We start from the raw sequence: 18,264 nt of genomic DNA, 5'->3' as shown, positions 1-18,264 counted from the left end.
ACCACAGAATGGGTTTGGTTGAATAGGCCAGAAAGGATCACAAAGAAGTTTTTAAACCTGTATGTACTGACCCAATCAGATGAAGCAAAGATCTAGGAGTATTACAGGAAGAGGATCCAGGGACCTGGGCCCCAGAAAGAAAAGACAGAACCAAAATAAATTTCCTTAACTAAATGTCTTTTTTTTCTTTTTTTCTGGGCTGCCCTTTGCTTCTGCTCCTTTTGAAAAAGGAGGGGTCCTTATGCATACCTACCCCTGGGGGAGGTGAGGGAGGGCATTCCAATTTTGAGGAGAGTTCTTGCTTCCCTTCCCCATAGAGCTTTTCTCACCCACTCACTAGAGACCTACCCCATTAGCAACCTCCTTAGCCTACTGAGTTCTATGCTGTCAGGATCGGAGCATAAAGGGTAAAATTAAAATTAGATAGGCAGCATTCCACGACCTTGGAAGGCTGGCAGAAGGGTGGCATCAACCATAATAGCAACCATAATTATAACAACAATTATAATGCACTGGCATTATACACAAACTTTGTATTATACATATTACTGCACTTGAATTGCATAACAACCCTTTGAAATAGGAACTATTTCTTATCTCTATGTTTACGGATGAGGAAACAGGCATAAAGAGTTAAAATAATTTGACCCATGTCACAAAGAGATAAGAGGAAGAACCAGGATTCAAGTCCGACAGTCTAGTTCTAGATTCCATGCTCTTAACCGTGCCTATACCGCTGTTAGAAATAACTAAAAGAGGAGGCTGCTGGGGATGGGAATAAGTTGATGGTGTCTTTGAGACTGTTATATTTCTAAACTCTTTCATCCTAAGTGGTCAAAAGAGAAGTACCCCTCAAGATCAGCTACTCTCTGGCCTTGGCCGTGACTAGGGATCCCTAAGAGATCAGTTACTGTCACTTCCTTGTCTCTAGAGTCCTTAAGTCAAAACAATTAATATAATGAAAATACCAACACTTAGGGAATCCCACCATGTGCCACAAACTTTTCATAGCCAAAAGAAAATCTGATAATCTTCTGACTCCATCTGGGGGAGGGCAGGGAGAGCAAAAGTATAAGCAGGGGAGTCCTGGATGGTGTAGCTCAGTGGTTAGAGCATTGGCCCATGCACCAAAAGGTCTCAGGTTTGATTCCCGATCAAGGGCACGTACCTGGGTTGCAGGCTCGACCTCCAGCTCTGATTGGGGCGTTTGCGGGAGGCAATCAATTGATGTCTCTCTCTCTCTCTCTGTTTTTCTCTCACTTTTACCTTCCCTTCCCTTCTCTCTAAAAAAAAAAAAAAAAAAATCAATGGAAAAAATATCCTCAGGGGAAGATTAACAAACTAACAAACAAAAAAAGTATAAGCGCCCTGGCCGGTTTGGCTCAGCGGTTAGAGCGTCGGCCTGCGGTCTGGAGAGACCAGGGTTCGGTTCCCGCTAAGGGCACGTACTTCGGTTGCAGTTTGTCCCCGGCCCTGGTTGGTCGTGCGGGTGGCAGCCACTCGATGTGTCCCTTCACGTCGATGTTTCTCTCTCTCTCTCTCCCTCCCACTCTATCTGTACAAAAAAAATGGAAAAATATCCTCGGGTGAGGATAAAAAAAAAAAAAGCATAAGCAAGGGAAGAAGGAAGAAATAAAAGGATCCAGTGAAATACTGCCAACTTATGGTCAGTAAATGGGAGTTTAGCTCTGGAGCCTTCCTAAGAGGTGTGAGCCACAGAATGGGCAGAGAGGATCAGGGAAGCAGAAAAAAAATCTATGTCAGACCAAAGACAGAGTCTAAAACAATGCATTAGGATCAGTCCTCATTAGTAAGTCCCACCTAATCAGAGAAGAACCCTGTCTATTCAAAGGAAAGCAGAAATCCCAGAAATGTAAAATAGACTCAGAAGAGGGAAGGAAGACAAGTCTCTCAGGAGACATAGGGTCTGATGAAGGAAGCAGACACTGTCTGCCTAATTTCATGCTTCAGTTGGGACCTTATCAACCACAACTGCTGGTAACACATAGCAGCTGGGTACCAGGAGTATCATATTCCTGATGTTGCCAGTTTTGTGACTAGTTTGGAAAATAAATGGGGTGGGAGGTGTATTCAGTAGGGAGCAGAGACAAGAAGGAGAGTCTCAAAAGAAAGGTGACAGGTGCTGTGGTAGTACATCTGTCCTGACTATTGAAAGTAGATATTCCAGCCTTGGTCCCTACAGCCCCCAACTTTCTGGAGCTGCCTGCTTAAAGAACTGTATTTGGACCAAGAACTGCAAGGGCCTGAGTCCTTGATGAAGACAGACCTTGACATTGATGTTAGGCCCTCTTCTGTATCTACTGATTGTTAGAGCCTACACAGAAGGTAAGGCCTCCAGCTTAGCTTCTCTTCTCACCACAGTCCTTCAGCCAGGCCTGCTCCCAGCAATTCAGTTTTGACATCAAATAGGAAATAAATAAACTCAAAGAATATAAACATTCCTAAGGGTTGCCAAGAGGGCAGATGTAAGTCAAAAAGGTACAACTGGAACAATGGAACAAAATCCACCCAGTGCATATTCCACTCTACACCAATACCTGATCTGTCTTCTCCTTAACTGAGTTCTCTTGTTCAATCCACCCTAGTTCCATCCTCTTAGAAGTCTTAGAGAGCTGGCCCTAACTCTTTGCACCTGTCTGCCAGCAATGACCCAGTCTCCTCATCTCACTTTCCCAGAGCAAATTTCTCATGTGCTCTAGACTTAGTTTCTACTACCAGCTTCTCTGTTATCCACTGTGAAGATGCAGGAACAAATGAATCTCCAATCTATCCTGAGGTTGCTATCCCAGAGACAGAATTAACTCCAAATAAAACCTTAGAAAACACTCTTCTTGTTTTTGTTGTTGTTAATCCTCACCTGAAGATATTTTTTCCATTGATTCTTAGAGAGTGTGGGGGGAGGGGAAGAGGATGTGGGAGAGACAGAGAGAGAACCATCAATGTGAGGGAGATAACTTTGATTGGCTGCTTCCTGCATGTGCCCTTGACTGGGAATCAAACCTGCACACCTTCAGTCTTCAAGCTGACACTAACCACTGAACCAAACCGGACAGGGCAACACTACCACCCCACCCCCTTCCTGTTGTTTTAAGCTAAAGCCTAAAACAATGCATTAGGATCAGTCCTCATCAGTAACTCCCACCTAAAACTTCTGCAGGACAAAAGTATTTCACAACATAATCACCCTTTTAGGGAGAAGGATCAAAGCAAGATGGGAGATAACATCACTAATTCTTCCACCATAATCTGACCTGGCTCAAGGTCTCTGAATGAGTCACTGACAGTTCCTCGCTTGCCTAAAACTGTGTCCTTCTATTTCCCATCTTCACCCCTTTGTCTGAAGAGTCCTGACCTGGGGGCCTGTCTGCCTAGGAGGACCCCAGGTAGAGGATTTACTCAGAAACCTTTAGCATGTGAAAATAATCCTGATGTAGCTGGTAACCATCAATGAGACCCAAGGTGAGGGCCTGGGCCACCCTCCCAGGGCTGTCATAGGGCAAAAAGAAGACAAGGTACTCTAGTCCCTTGCTGTGTCTGGACAGCCAAATTCACAACATAAGGCATTCATAATACAGAGCCCTGGGGCCTTTCACTGCCAGGTCAGGCAAAGAACTAGAAATACCTCACACACTCTGCTCCCTTGACTGAGGTTTACTGAATTACCCTTGCTGATTCAGATCCCACCTGAAACAAACAAACAAACAAACACACACACAAAAACCAATGGGCAAGATGACTTTGCATTAAGATGACTAAACAAGATTTTAATTGTATTTATGAAACCCACGCAACAGAAAATTAAACTTTAATCCCAACCCCTTCACTACCATCTCTGCCAACAATTTACTTAAAATAGAGGGGTTCGCCCTGGCCGGTTTGGCTCAGTGGCTGGAGCACTGGCCTGTGGAACAGAGTGTCCCGGGTTCGGTTCCTGCTAGGGGCACGTACCAAAAAAAAAAAAAAAAAAGAGGGGCTTCCCTGCCCAGGTAGCTCAGTTGGTTGGTTAGAGCGTCATCTCTATATGCCAAGGTTGTGGGTTCAATGCTCAGTCAGGACACATACAGGAACCAATCAATTAATGCATAAATAAGCAGAACAACAAATCAACGTTTCTCACTTTCTGTCTCTCTCCCTTCCTCTCTCTCTAAAATCAATAAATCAATAATAAAATAAAACAGAGGGGCTAGACTGGATCAGATCACTGTTTAACACCACCAAATTGGAAATATTCATTTGTCTTCCAGGATCTTGATGGTAAACTTAGTAAGAAAATAAAATGCCAATTTAACTCAACAAGGTCCCAGCCCAGAAATGGCCTGTGAAACCAATGACTTGTGAATACTTGCTGCCCCATCCACCCAACATGCATACCAGACCCTACTCCAGCTGGCATCAGAGTACAAATACACCTGGTTACCATGCCCATAAATCCTTCCACTGAGTTTAATTGAAGCAACTATGCTAGGAGACCTGGGCATCTTGTCCTTGTACCTAGGAATGATTTTTCAACAAAGACAATGTCTCTAACCTCCAGTTATTTTACAAGTAAACTGGGAGTAATGTGGGGAGAGGGGACAAAGCCACCAACCCCATATAGCTCTTTGGGAGGATTAAATGAGATCCTGTCTGGATACAACCTAACATAACGCTGAGCACAAACCATGTTTGTTTCTTTCCACACTCCCCTTGCTCAGGGAAGGGCCAGTGAGAATATTAAATTCTCCTACTCCAAGTTCTTCTGTTAGTGCCAGATAGTGCCAGATATCAGACATACACTTCTGAACCAACGTGCCAAGACTCAAAGGACACAGAACTGCTGGAAAAAGGAAATGTGAAGAGGTAAAAGACAGAATTTTGCTACTTTATTATAGAAAGAACAGAATCCAAAGAGATCATTCTGCCCAGTCCCTCCTCAAGGAAGGACCCCACTTAAACCATTCCATATAAAGAAAACTGTGAAGAACCCCAGACTAGTTTTCGTCAAGAAGTCTAATTCCAGTTCCTCCATAAGTGTTCTCTTACTCACTACATTATTACTGTATCAATTATCTAAAATTAAGCTGTCTAATTTAAATCCTACTTGCTGCAACCTTAAGCCTGCTTTCTATTCACTTGTCAGTGATAGAACCTAAAAACTACAGATTACACTCAACTGGGTAAGAAGTTTTTTGGTGACTGTTGTTCTCTTCTGTTATCTAGATTACATCCCAAGTCTTTTAGTCTTGATTAGTAAACCTAAAATGTGAAACTCTTAATCTGCTTTTTCACTCTCACAACTGCCTTTTCTTGCCTTTTAGCTTCAGAATCTAGAGATAGAAAAAGGACTTTAGTAAGAAAATGACAAATTCACTGAGAGTAAAAAACTATATTTAGAGAACGAGGTGATCCAACTCTAGTCAGGGGGTCTGGTACTATGCCAATGAAGCCACAATTATGTTCCACCATATTCTCAGGTCATATCTGAGAAGTCTGTGGATCCAAAGCAGGTTGTCTTACCTTCTGGGCTTGAGCAGGTTCAGTGAGGACAAGGGTGAAGAGACCCAGGCAGACTTCCTCATGCTGGGGGGGGCCTTTACATACCTGGGATAAGAGGAAGAAAAAAAAACTAGTTGTCACAGGAGGAAAGTTCTTGAGCAGAGTTACTCCCAGAAAACTTGAGACTCCTAAGTAACCTGCAAAGGAGAATCATCAACTCTTAAATCTGATGATTTCCTTCTCTAAAAGTGATGAAGTATCTGTTCTAGGGGAAAGGTGGAGGGAAAGGATGGACCCTATTGCTTTCTCCAAGGCTTGATGCAGACCATGGGCAGAAAACAAAGTGTTTAAAATGGAACAAAGAAAAATCCTCCTCTACTTTCTTCACCAGAACTTAACAGCTTTCAAGTAGTGTAAGACTGCAAAGAGTCGGTCATGGAGTAACAAGCACAAATACCAAGGCAAGACCTTGGGCAAATCATTGAACCTCTAACATTTGTAAGGTGAGGGCATAATAATAATAATAAGAAGAAGAAAATAATAGTAAGTAGATAATACTTATGGAACATTCACCATGTGCCATTATTCTAAATCCTTTATACATACTATTTAAAATCCTTTCAACCCCATAGACTAGGATATGTAAAAGATCACATGTGTAAGAATGGTTTACAAAGAAAAAAGTCACTATAGATCTATGAGTTATCATTTAAAGTTGTTATTTAAAAATGCCTAAGGCTCCAAGAGATAAATTCCCACAGTGAGAGAGAGGAGTTGGAAGTCTTGCTCGGGGAGCCAAGACACTGACTTCAATTCCCTAATTCCTAGCCATGTGAGTCTTTTCATCTTTCTGATCACGTCCCAGAGCTTTCAAAGAAGCAAAAATGGATGTGGGGAGAGCATTATACTCACGTAGGCATTAAGGGCATCATTGGCCTCTCTCTCTGAGACACCAGTAGTCATAGATGTCACAATGCTCATACATCTTTCCAACCTCTGTGAATGAGTAAAAAAAAATTAAGAGTTTTTCACACCACCACCTATGAAACATTTCTGACCCCAAATATGTTTTAGAAATTCCAATCTCATCATGTCTCTAGAGCTACCCACCAGTTTAAAATAACATCACCATGGGGATATAATCTGCAAAATCCAAAATGTAGAAAACATGACAGGTGACCTGGTTCTTTAACACATAAATTGCAAAGAAAAAGCCCTGGCCAGGTGGCTCAGATGGCTGGGTCATCCTCCCATACACCAAAAGAGTCAAAAACAAAAACTACAGGTTCCATTCCCAGTCAGGGCACATACCTAGGTTGTGGGTAGGATCCTCAGTCGGAGTGCATAAGGGAGGCAACTGATAGATGTTTCTCTCTCTCTTCCTTTCTAAAAATCATTAAAAACATATCCTCAGCCCTGGCCGGTTTGGCTCAGCGGTTAGAGCGTCGGCCTGCGGTCTAGAGAGACCCAGGTTCGGTTCCCACCAAGGGCATGTACCTCGGTTGCAGTTTGTCCCCAGCCCTGGTTGGTCGTGCGGGTGGCAGCCACTCAATGTGTCCCTTTCACGTCAATGTTTCTCTCTCTCTCTCTTCCTCTCTCTCCCTCCCGCTCTGTCTGAATAAAAAAAATGGAAAAATGTCCTTGGGTGAAGATTAAAAAAAATAACCAAAAACCAAACCAAACCAAACCAAACCAAAAAAAGCATATCCTCGGATGAGGACAAAAAAAAAAAAAACATTAAAAAAATTGCAAGGAAGAAAAGCAGGAAGAAGAAAACCCATATATTAAAGGAGACTTAAAATTATAACCCACTGAATAAAATAGGAATCCATGAGTCCAGCCCTGGCCAGTGTGGCTCAGTTGGTTGGGCATCGTTCTGTGTACTGAAAGGCTGCTGGTTTGATTCCTAGTCAGGGCACATGCCCAGGTTGCAGGCAACTGATGTTCTGCTCTCACATCAATGTTTCTCTCTCACTCTACAAAAAAAACCTAAAAAAAAGAATCCATGAGCCCATGCTGACAGATACATACATAATAAAGAAGGGAAAGCTTGTCTGTACAGTGGAATGCCAACTAAAAAATGCAGAAGGAATGATGGGAGTAAAAATTAATCCTGGCAAATATCATCAATGAATGCTAAAAGCAAAAGTAAAATTTTCACAAGAAAGAGGATATTTACATAGGTTCAAAATACTTATTAGAAAGAAAAAATAATAACTGGAGGATACCACCTTAAACAAGTGACCAAAGCTAATATCGCCAATGAGTATGTACTATAAACTGATACCTGATACTACATGCCTCTGATATGATATACTGAAACGCCTATAACTTTTGGTTTTCTTGCCAAAAGTGAATAATCTCAGTCTAATCAATGAAGAAACTTCAGACAATCCAAATTAAAAGGTAGTAGAAACTTCAGACAATCCAAATTAAAAGATAGTCTACAAAATAACTGCCTGCCAAGGTATTTAAGGTCATGAAAGACAAAATTAGATGAAGTACCTATTTCAGATTTAAGAATTAAAGAGACTGTACACCGAAATACAATGTGTGATCCTGGACTGTTATAATGGACATTACTGGGACAACTGGTAAAATTTGAATATGTACTATAAATTAGGTAGGAGTTACATATCAGTGTTAGATGTTCTGATCTTGGTAGTAGAACAGTGGTTATGTAACAGAAGATCCTTGTTCTTAGGAAATATACACTGAAGTATTTAAATTTAAAGTGACATCATAGTCCAGCCAGTGTGGCTCAGAGGTTGAGCATCAACCCATGCACCAAGAGGTCACTGGGTCAATTCCCAGTCAGGGTACATGCCCAGGTTGCGGGCCAAGTTCCCAGTAGAGGGCATGCAGGAGGCATCCAATCAATGTTCTCTCTCATTGATGTTTCTATCTCTTTTTCCATCTCTCTCTCCCTCTGCTCCCCTCCCCCACCAATATCAATAAAGGGGAAAAAAATTAAGTGGCATCATGGCTGCAATTTACTCTCAAAAGGCTAAGATAATACATAGAGAGATAATGACAAAGCAAATGTGGCAAATGTTTATTGGTGAATCTGGGTGAACAATATATGAGAGCTGTATGTATTATAATTTTTCCCTAAGCTTAAAATTACTTTAAAATAGTTATTAAAAAATTAAAACGACACAGCAAGAGAATGCAACATGTGGTCCTTGTCTGATTACTGATATGAACAAACCAATTATAAAAAGAATTTATGAGGCAAGAGAAATATGAGCACTGAATATTTTATTATATTAAGGAATTATTGTTAATATTTTTAGATACTTGTGGCTATTTTGTTAAAGTCTTTCTCTCATAGGCATATATATAAAGTAACTACAGATGAAATGATGTACCTTGGATTTGCTTCAAAATAATCCTGATGACTAAGGGAGATAAAATAAGATTGCCATGTGCTAATATGTACTTAAGCAGAATGATGGCTACATGGAAATACTAGTCTCTCTACTTTTTGTTTGAAATGTCCCCCAAAAAAGGTGAAAACAAACTTAAAAAAATGAGTGTAAGGAAGAAAAGGACTAATGGAGAACAAAAGGCCAAACTAAAACCTGCCAGCTTCTCTAGTCAAACAAAGGTGGGGATGGCCGCATTAAAGCCCATTCAGGAGCCACTCTGGTTTCAGAGGTCAACTCTAACAGGGCATGTGCTCAACATTCTAAGGAGATCTTAGTTACTGGTCCCTGTTCCAAAGAAGTATTTAATACTAACTACTGAGAACATATTGACAAAATATATCCATGTTAAGTCAGTAGGCCTCTTCGTCATTACCACCTAAACTACTGCCTGAGTCTTTTATCTTGAGGATTAACCCACAAACTTTTATTATTATTATTATTATTTTTTATCCTCACCCGAAGACATTTTTCCATTTTTTGTTCAGATAGAGAGGGAGAGAGAGGAAGAGAGAGAGAAAGAGAAACATCGACGTGAAAGGGACACATCAAGTGGCTGCCACCCGCATGACCAACCAGGGCCGGGGACAAACTGCAACCTAGGTACGCGCCCCTAGCGGGAACTGAACCCAGGTCTCTCTGGACTGCAGGCTGATGCTCTAACCACTGAGCCAAACCGGCAAGGGCAACCCAAAAACTTTTTTTTTTTTAATGAATTTTTATTTATTTTTGTTACAGATATTTTACCTTTTTACCCCATTGCCACCCCCACCCCCCAAAAACTTTTTAAGGAAAATCACTTCTCAATTCCCAGTGATGCTGCTGCTGGGAAAACAGGGACAAAGGCAGGCAATTTACTTCCTCTGATCTTAGAGGTCATCACAAAATATCTTGTCGAGAACTGGTTGTACTGCAGCATTGTCAGGAATTGACAAATAATTAGGATAATGGGAGAGAGGCCTAGGAATGAAATACAATCATCCTTCGACCATCATCTTGAAGACTGTAGGGTGGCACAGGGTAGAATAGAGGGTTAAGGCAAGGAGCTTCCGCAGCCACAAAACTTCAACCTAAAATAGGCTCGAAGCCACTTGGGTTTGAAGGTTTTACAACTTCACTATCCCAAATCAGGTCTATCCCTCAAATTAGGTCAGAGCACTGTGCTCAGCCTTAATCAACAGCACCTGCATACCTGTGAAAAGGAGCTGTTAGATCACATGAAAGCTGAGCTGTGACTCTCACAACCCACCTCACCCACAAGCTATGAGATTCATCACTACCCAGTCTAGCTCCTTTATAAGGGGAAGGAAGGAAAAACTTCAGGTTGGATTTTCGCTTTGTAAATTTTATCCCTCTCTACCCAAGATAGTTACCAGTGACAGCAGCATCAGTGCCTCCAGCGGCTAGGCCCAGAATATTTTTACTGGCAGCTCTGGGGGGACCTGCTTACCCAGCCTAGGTTAACAACCAGTATCGGAGTGGAGGGAGATGGGGAACAAGCAGCAACATAGCATCCTAGAATTCTAGATACTGCTTCCCCTTCAAAGGAAGAAATCTGTTAAGTCAACAGAGATGCAAGTCAAATAGCAGCAGCAAACTAGTAAGGAAACTGACAAGCAGAAACTCTCCATCACTTGCTAGCCTTGGGCTAATCTGGAGTGAATTATTTAGCCTCTCTAAATCCTGGTTTTCTCATCTGACAATAGAGACAAAGCCTATTATTGTGAGGTTGCTCTGAGGAGTAAATGAGGTAACATGACATGAAAGCGCCTAGCATATAGTCTCAGTTGAATTAGAATTTATTCCCTTTGTGAGGAAGCTCAGCAACTGCACAACTAAATCTATGAGGACCAGACTTACCCCTACAGCCCCTTGCCACTACAGCTAATGGCTCATCATTAAAGATTCCTGAAAACTGAAACCTGCTACCACAGAGCATGGGTTAAGTCCCTGGCCAGGCTGAAAAGCTTCCTCTCCTACTTACCTTCTGTAAACTTTTGCCTTCTAGGAGAGAAGAAAAAAGCATAGGGTAGAGGGGAGGAAACCTGACAGATGGACCTTGCACCAAGATCCTAGGGCAAAGCCAGATACACAGCCCTACAACTGTCCAAGTCTCGGCTGTGACAAACAGAGACCTTGGCCTGAACCAGGTCTCTCTAGGCCCTTCCTTAATATTCTTTTTTTTAAATCCTCACCCGAAGACATTCTTGCATTTATCTTCATATAGAGTGGGAGGGAGAGAGGGAGGAAGAGAGAGAGAAAAACATCGATGTGAGAGAGACACACTGAATGGTTGCCACCCACACAACCCCAACTGGGGCAAGGGACAACCGAGGTACCCTTAGCGGAAACTGAACCTGGGACTCTCTGGTCCACGGGCCGATGCTATAACCATGGAGCAAAAGCGGCCAGGGCCCCTCCTCAATATTCTAAGCACCACTCAGAGGTCTGTGACAATTCTATGGGTCAATGACCATTCAAAAAGAAGAAATGGCCTCTTGGAACAGGGAGGTCCAGCTAAGGATGTACAAAGTGGGAGAGACCAGAATTTGGATGTGTAGATAAAAGCAACGAGGAAAGAAATGTGAGGGCCAGTCCTTCCAGGCAACAGAAGTATAAAAGATGCTACTATTCCTGAACTACAGAAATTACTTTTCCATACAGGGATGGGAGAACTAATTACAAATTATTCAGTGACAGAAGGACCACATTGCCGCAAAGAGGGCTACAGGAGGCCAAATCTCGATAATCAAGTAATAGTACCCCTCTCCCCCGTCTCCAGAGGCTCTTAGTAAAGATGGAGTCATACATGCAATTGCCAACTGCTGGCAGAACAGCTCTGTTCAGAGCAAGCCCTCTCCAATAGCAATGCAGAGAGCTGAGTAATTATTTACCATCTCTAGGAGCTTCTGAATTAATTTTTCTAGTACTAAGAGTACCTGAACATGGTTTCCATGATAGCAGCAGAGGGGCAGAGGGAGTGGAAGGTGACCTTTCAGTTTGCCAGTATTTATCTGAAGCTAGAGATTGCAGTCAGAAGTATCCCTCTAACCCCTCAGTTTCCCCTCCTTCAGCCAGGTGAATATACAGTCTGGTAAAAAGTGTATATTAACTACTACTCCATAATGGAAGTCAGTGAGTGGCCTAAATTCCACCATCTTCAGAAAAAGAATATATGATCCAACCTGCAAAATCCCCAAAACCCACAGTACTATTTATTGAACAAGCTGGATTCCAAGTATTCCATAACCAAGACTCACCTGCCTATGAAATGAGGGTTTAACGGGGGTGGGGGTGGGGTGGGGGGGGATCGGGGGGATCAGAGATGACTCAAAGCCCATTCCCTAGAGATTCCTCACAGACAAGATATGAATTATTCCTTGGAGAAAACCTGGAAGGGATATACCTCTACCAAAGGCAACCCTGAAACCTGTTCATAGCTTAAGAGGAAGTTCTGACTTGTTTAGGCCACAGCTTTCAGCCTGACTTCCAAGTGGACAGGGTCCTTCTCAGCAGAGGAAAGACCAGGGTCTGAGAATGCTTATGAGACTAGGAGCTAAATGTTCTAATCTATTTTTATTTCATTCCCCAAATAGGGATGGGGATGGGCAAGAATTCCCTCTTCAAAGAGGGAAACAAGGCCAAGGAGAAGAAAGGATACAACAAATGGTCCCTGGGGTAGAAGAGTCACAGTCCCTGCCTGGGATGCTCCTCACCAGTGCTTCATACTCCAGACCCCTTAAGGGCCTCTCCTCATCATGCCAACTATAATGACCCCAGTCTCTTCACTAGCATAACTAGTTTTTTTGTTGTTGTTAACCTTCCTATGGGTGTTAACTCAGTCTTTAGATGACAAGTTCTGGAAAGCATACCTTGGTCTCCCTCATCCTACTTTCCTATCAGACTCAGCATACAGTAAGCATACACGGTCAGTAAGCTGTGTTCATGAGCAATAGGTGGGCCTGTCTTAGAAAATAACCAAACAAGAACAAGCAGAGATCAGTCTACATCAGGTTGTAACAACTTCTGTGTGCAGTGATCTGTGGGGAGACCCAGGGGAAGAAGACAGTAAATCTTGCCATTAGAGACACTCAGGTCTAATGGGAACCGCACACATGGTGTTAAAAACAGAGTGGCAAGGCTTGCTGGAAAGTTCAGATGCAAAGGACAAAGGGCAAAGAAAAGGGGGAGCCCAAGACATGCTGGGAAACATTTACACCATGAAGGATTTCAGGAAAAAATAAAAAAGGAGAGACCTTCTCTCCCACTCTCCCTGTAAACAGTTGAAAGTTCACTTTCAGTCAGTTTAAAAAAGCAAGAAAATAAATGCTTCCTCTCTTTTGTGTTCCCTCCTGCCATACCACTTCGTTTACTAGCAAACATGTCACTGCTCAGAACAGGATGCTGGTTGCTCTGTGGCACAAATTAGAGCAGAGGCAGAATGATCCCTCTAGCAATCGGTGGGAAATAAACAGATTTTCATCCAGCCTTTGGGGACTTTTCCCCTTCCCTCAAACTGGTGGAGGGATCAAAGGCAGTCAGTTATTTTCTTTCTACAATCCTAGAGCTCCAGTACTAAAACAAAGTGCTCAATAAATACTTTGTCGCCCTGGCCGGTTTGGCTCAGCGGTTAGAGCGTCTGCCTGCAGTCCGGAGAGACCCAGGTTCGGTTCCTGCTAAGGGCATGTACCTCGGTTGCAGTTTTTCCCCTGCCCTGGTTGGTCATGCGGGTGGCAGCCACTCGATGTGTCCCTTTCACATAGATGTTTCCCTCTCTCTCTCTTTCTCTCTCTCCCTCCCACTCTGTCTGTACAAAAAATGGAAAAATGTCCTTGGGTGAAGATAATAAATAAATAAATAAATAAATAAATAAATAAATAAATACTTTGTCAATGACAGCAGCCATTTCTTTTTCTTTTTCTCCTCACCCGAGGACATTTTTAAATTTATCTTCAGATAGAGCAGGAGGGAGAGAGGGAGGAGGAGAGCGAGAGAAACATCAATGTGAGAGAGACACACTGACTGGTTGCCACCCACACAACCCCAACAGGGGTTGAGGACAAATTGCAACCAAGGTACATGCCGTTAGCGGAAACTGAACCTTCTCTCTCTTGTCTGAGGGCTGAGCTCTAACCACTGAGCAAAACCGGCCAGGGCGACAGTAGCCACTTCTAACAACAACAAAAAAAAGTGGATAATTCAAACTGCCAAGCAATCCTAAAGTCATCATTTGTTTGGGAATACATTATTATTATTATCTTTTTTTTATCCTCACCCGAGGACATTTTTCCATTTTTTGTTCAGATAGAGTGGGAGGGAGAGAGAGGAAGAGAGAGAGAGAGAGAGAGAGAAAACATCGATGTGAAGGGACACATCGAGTGGCTGCCACCCGCACGACCAGCCAGGGCCAGGGACAAACTGCAACCGAGGTACGTGCCCCTAGCGGGAACCGAGTCTCTCCGGACCGCAGGCCGACGCTTTAACCGCTGAGCCAAACTGGCCAGGGCGGGAATACATTATTTTTAGAAGCTTTGTTTATGTTCCTAATTATATCTACCTTAGCTGATTAAAAACATCAGAAAACAAACTTTGATGTATTTAAAAGCACAAAGAATTATGGGAGAGAAGCATGCTAGGAAGCCAGTCTATGAGTAGACATTTGTTGATGGATAATCAGCAAAGTTGCTATCCAGCCACCTCTTGATTTACAAAGTTCACTTTTGCATATATATTCCACCATCAGTATCTCAACCAACATTTCTTCACATCTAAATTAAGAATTCCACCTATCTGCCTGCCCACCTTCTAATATCTGATAAAGGGCAGTAACAGAAGCAGGGAAATGGCCAGTGAAAAGCCAGAGTCTAACTTATTCATCCTGTCCCTGGATAATCACCAAGCTGAGTGTATTAGATCTTATAAACAGTTCAACAATTGTGTCCCAGTTGTGGGTCTCATATTCCTAAGTATGTCACTTGGCATGTGGCAGTGGAAAGAGATGCATGATCAACTCTGGGGGGGCAGGGGCAGAGGAACAAGTTAGGTAAGGGAGGGGAGGGCCAACTATCCCTAGTCTAAAATCCCCATTAAGGTCCACTCCATCACCTCACCCCACCCTCTTTCTCAGCATCTTTGTGTTATCTAGTTTTGAAGGTGTCCCCTCACCCCACTGCTGTAGTTGATGCTAACTAAATACTGCTCACTTTTCCTCAAGTCTTCACTTATTCTAAATGCCCAGTTAAGCCCTGGCCTGTTTGGCTCAGTGGTTAGAGAGTCAGCCTACAGACCAATGAGTCTCGAGTTCGATTCCGGTCAAGGGCACATACCTGGGTTTCGGCTTGTCACTGGCCCTGGTAGGGTCGTGCGGGAGGCAACTAGTCGATGTGGCTCTCTCACATCAATGTTTCTCTCGGTCTCTCTCCCTCCTTCCCTCTCACTCTATCTAATAATAAATGAAAAAATATCCTCGGATGAGGAATAAAAAAGAAAAGAAACTGATCAGTAGTATAAATCTACACAAAAAAATATAAAAATTAAAAATGAGCCCTGGCCAGTTTGGCTCAGCGGTTAGAGCGTCGGCCTGCGGTCTGGAGAGACCCGGGTTCGGTTCCCGCTAAGGGCACGTACTTCGGTTGCAGTTTGTCCCCGGCCCTGGTTGGTCGTGCGGGTGGCAGCCACTCGATGTGTCCCTTCACGTCGATGTTTCTGTCTGTCTCTCTCTCTCTCTCTCCCTCCCACTCTATCTGTACAAAAAATGGAAAAATATCCTCAGGTGAGGATTAAAAAAAAAAAAAAAAAAAAGAAACATACCCAGTTGGTTTTTATGGGCAAGTTTACAAAATCGGGGGGGGGGGGGGGAGGCAGTGGAATCTTATACATATTTCCAGAAAATAAAATAGGAGGAAATACTCTGTCTCTCTCCCTTACTCCCTCCCACTCTGATAATAAGTAGAAAAATATCCTTGGGTGCAGAATAAAAATAAATAAATAAATGCCCAGTTAAGGAGTATCTGAGATCTTGCTCCCTGGCATATGTCATCAGTTTGACTCAAGTAAATGATTACAAAAATTCATAAATAAATAAATAAATCCAGTTAACATCACTGGCAATTGATTCTGTCTACATGAAGTCAGTACTATCTAACAAAAGGGTTGAAGATCTGCTGCAAGTTCCTATCAAACCCGACACCTACACACACATACATTACTTCTCAACTCAATATATGACCTAAGTTTGAAACAGGGTAAACATTAAGAATAGCTGTGGCCTATATGTGGAAAGGAATGTAAAAAATAAATTCGGCAGATCTGGATTCTGTATCCCTTCGTCATCATCACCCCCCACCCATTTTCATACTAGTGGCTTCTGTTGCTATGACAACCTGTCCAGGAAGTTGGCCCACACTTCTTCCTTCAGGAGCAGGAAGTCTGGAACAGTGTTTGTGTTGCCTTAGAAAAAACTTGGAGGCCTCCTCCCCCACCCCCACCCCCACCCCGTATCCGCTCCAGTATCCCTCCTCAACCCGATTTCTTAACTCCCTTCCCCACCCCCCACACCTACCTCCTCTAACTCATCCTTGGCATCCAAACTGGTTGAAAGTAGCAGCCTCCCCCCTCCTGGGGCTCCTGCTCCTGCTCCCGCTCCTCCTCCACCTCCCGCTGCTCCCGAAGCAGCAGCTGCTGCTGCTCCCTTTCCCTTCTGTAACTCCATGGCTGCAGCCAGGAGATGGGAAGAGGCCAGGGAGTAGATGGGTGGGAAGTCCTAGAAATGAGGAACCAGGGACTGGGAGCAAAAGGGACTAGGGGAGGGGAGGGGAAGGGTCCCTGTCCTCTCCACTCCTCCCTCCTCTCCTAAAGGCCGCTCCGTGGAGGAGGCGAAGGCGGACGGCCCTCTAGGTCCTGCCTCTGGAGTGGCAGCGCTGAGGAAAAGCCGTTAGCTCCCAAGTATGCTCAGGGGTCTGCGCCCCTATGGGTAGGGGAGGAAAGGCTTCCGGCCCTGAAGAAGTGGAAGATAAGCCTCTTCTGGCTTCTAACCCTAAGAGAAATAGGGCAAACCCTAAGTTTCTGCCTCAGGAGGTGGCTGAAAGAGGAGTCCTGCCCCAAAGCAGGGGGTCAGAAACCTTCCTGGCTGGTGCCCCAAGGGTTGGAGAGCGAGGTTCCTTTGGATCCGTCCCCTAGGGGTGAGGGTGAGGCAATAAGCGCTACAGGAGGGCACCGAGAGTCAGCTTCTCCCTATACCACACACAGGCAGCCATGGTGGAAGGGCGGGGGGTGGGAAGGCTGAGGGCGACGGCGGGGGATGGGAGGAATCGTGGAGGCCCGCGCCGGAAGTGAGCAGTCGCGGTCCCCGGCCTCCACCAATAGCGGCTTCCGCGGTGGCGTTGAGTCTCGAAGGAGTAGGCGGACGACAGCCGGCCTGTCTTTTCCCCGGCTGCCAATGATATTAAAGAGAAGAGAGAACTGTCTGATGGACAACTAGAACGCCCAATCACATTCTTTCTTTGCTCTTGCAGGGCGGTTCGGACCGACTTCCGGAGGTGGGGTAGGAATGCAAGGTAATCAGGAAGGAGCAAGGTTGCGCCTGCGCGCACTGATGCGCACGCGCGGCACCAACCTTCACCCTCCTTTCCTTGCTTCTGGAGTGTGGGAAGGTACAGGAACCGGGAAACTGTGGTTGGGACACCCCAATCCTAGCTACGAATCGGCAGTACAGGGCGAGGGAGCGGAGCTGTAACCCTAAGCAGTCCCGGAGTAAATGCCGTCAGATGGTGTGCAGCCAGCTGCCCGGGCTGACAGTGCATCACACAGCAAGTGTATGCGTTCACGCAAGTGCAATTAGCCAGACGTTGCTAATGCTAAAAAAAAAAAAAAATGCATGTAGCGACTTGTGCAAATCATAGTCACGCCAGCACTAGATCTCGCAAAATTTTACTAAATGATGGAGTCCTTTTCTTTTTAAATATATCTTAATCCTTACCTGAGGACATGCTTTTTAGAGAGAGAGGAAGGGAGAGAGATAAACATTGATGTGAGAGTGAAATGTGGATGGATTGCCTCTTGCACCAACCACCCCATGGTTCAAATTGCAACCCAGGCAAGTGTCCCAGCTGGGAACCCAACCGGGACCTTTCTGTTTACCAGCCAACTGTCAGTGCTTTTTACTTTTTTGTTTTGGGTATCTGGAACTGACTCATGTCACTGAAGTCTTACTTTCGCCCATAACCCTGAGGAATGGTAGGATCTATTGTGAGCACAGTGTAGCCTTGATTACATAGGAGTCCAATTCTACATCCTGGTTCCCCATCTGTGTATCTCAATAGCATTTTCCATTTTTTCAGGA

At 44.0% G+C, this 18,264-nt stretch overlaps 1 protein-coding gene across 1 annotated transcript in view; it reads right to left on the bottom strand.

The window, feature by feature from the left end:
* INTS3 (integrator complex subunit 3) overlaps positions 1 to 17,205 on the bottom strand; it is a 45,977-nt gene extending 28,772 nt beyond the window's left edge. The window contains exons 1-3 of the mRNA XM_036272422.1: positions 16,486 to 17,205; positions 6,409 to 6,492; positions 5,518 to 5,601 (exon numbers count right to left, since the gene is read on the bottom strand). Of these exons, the coding sequence (XP_036128315.1) occupies positions 5,518 to 5,601; positions 6,409 to 6,492; positions 16,486 to 16,635 (318 nt within the window). The 5' untranslated portion in view covers positions 16,636 to 17,205. The remainder of the gene's footprint in view (positions 1 to 5,517; positions 5,602 to 6,408; positions 6,493 to 16,485) is intronic.
* Positions 17,206 to 18,264: the final 1,059 nt, after the last annotated feature.

The sequence above is a fragment of the Molossus molossus genome, unplaced genomic scaffold, assembly GCF_014108415.1.
Source record: "Molossus molossus isolate mMolMol1 unplaced genomic scaffold, mMolMol1.p scaffold_m16_p_20, whole genome shotgun sequence".
Classification (NCBI taxonomy): domain Eukaryota; kingdom Metazoa; phylum Chordata; class Mammalia; order Chiroptera; family Molossidae; genus Molossus; species Molossus molossus.
This window is presented reverse-complemented; position numbering and strand designations above follow the sequence as displayed.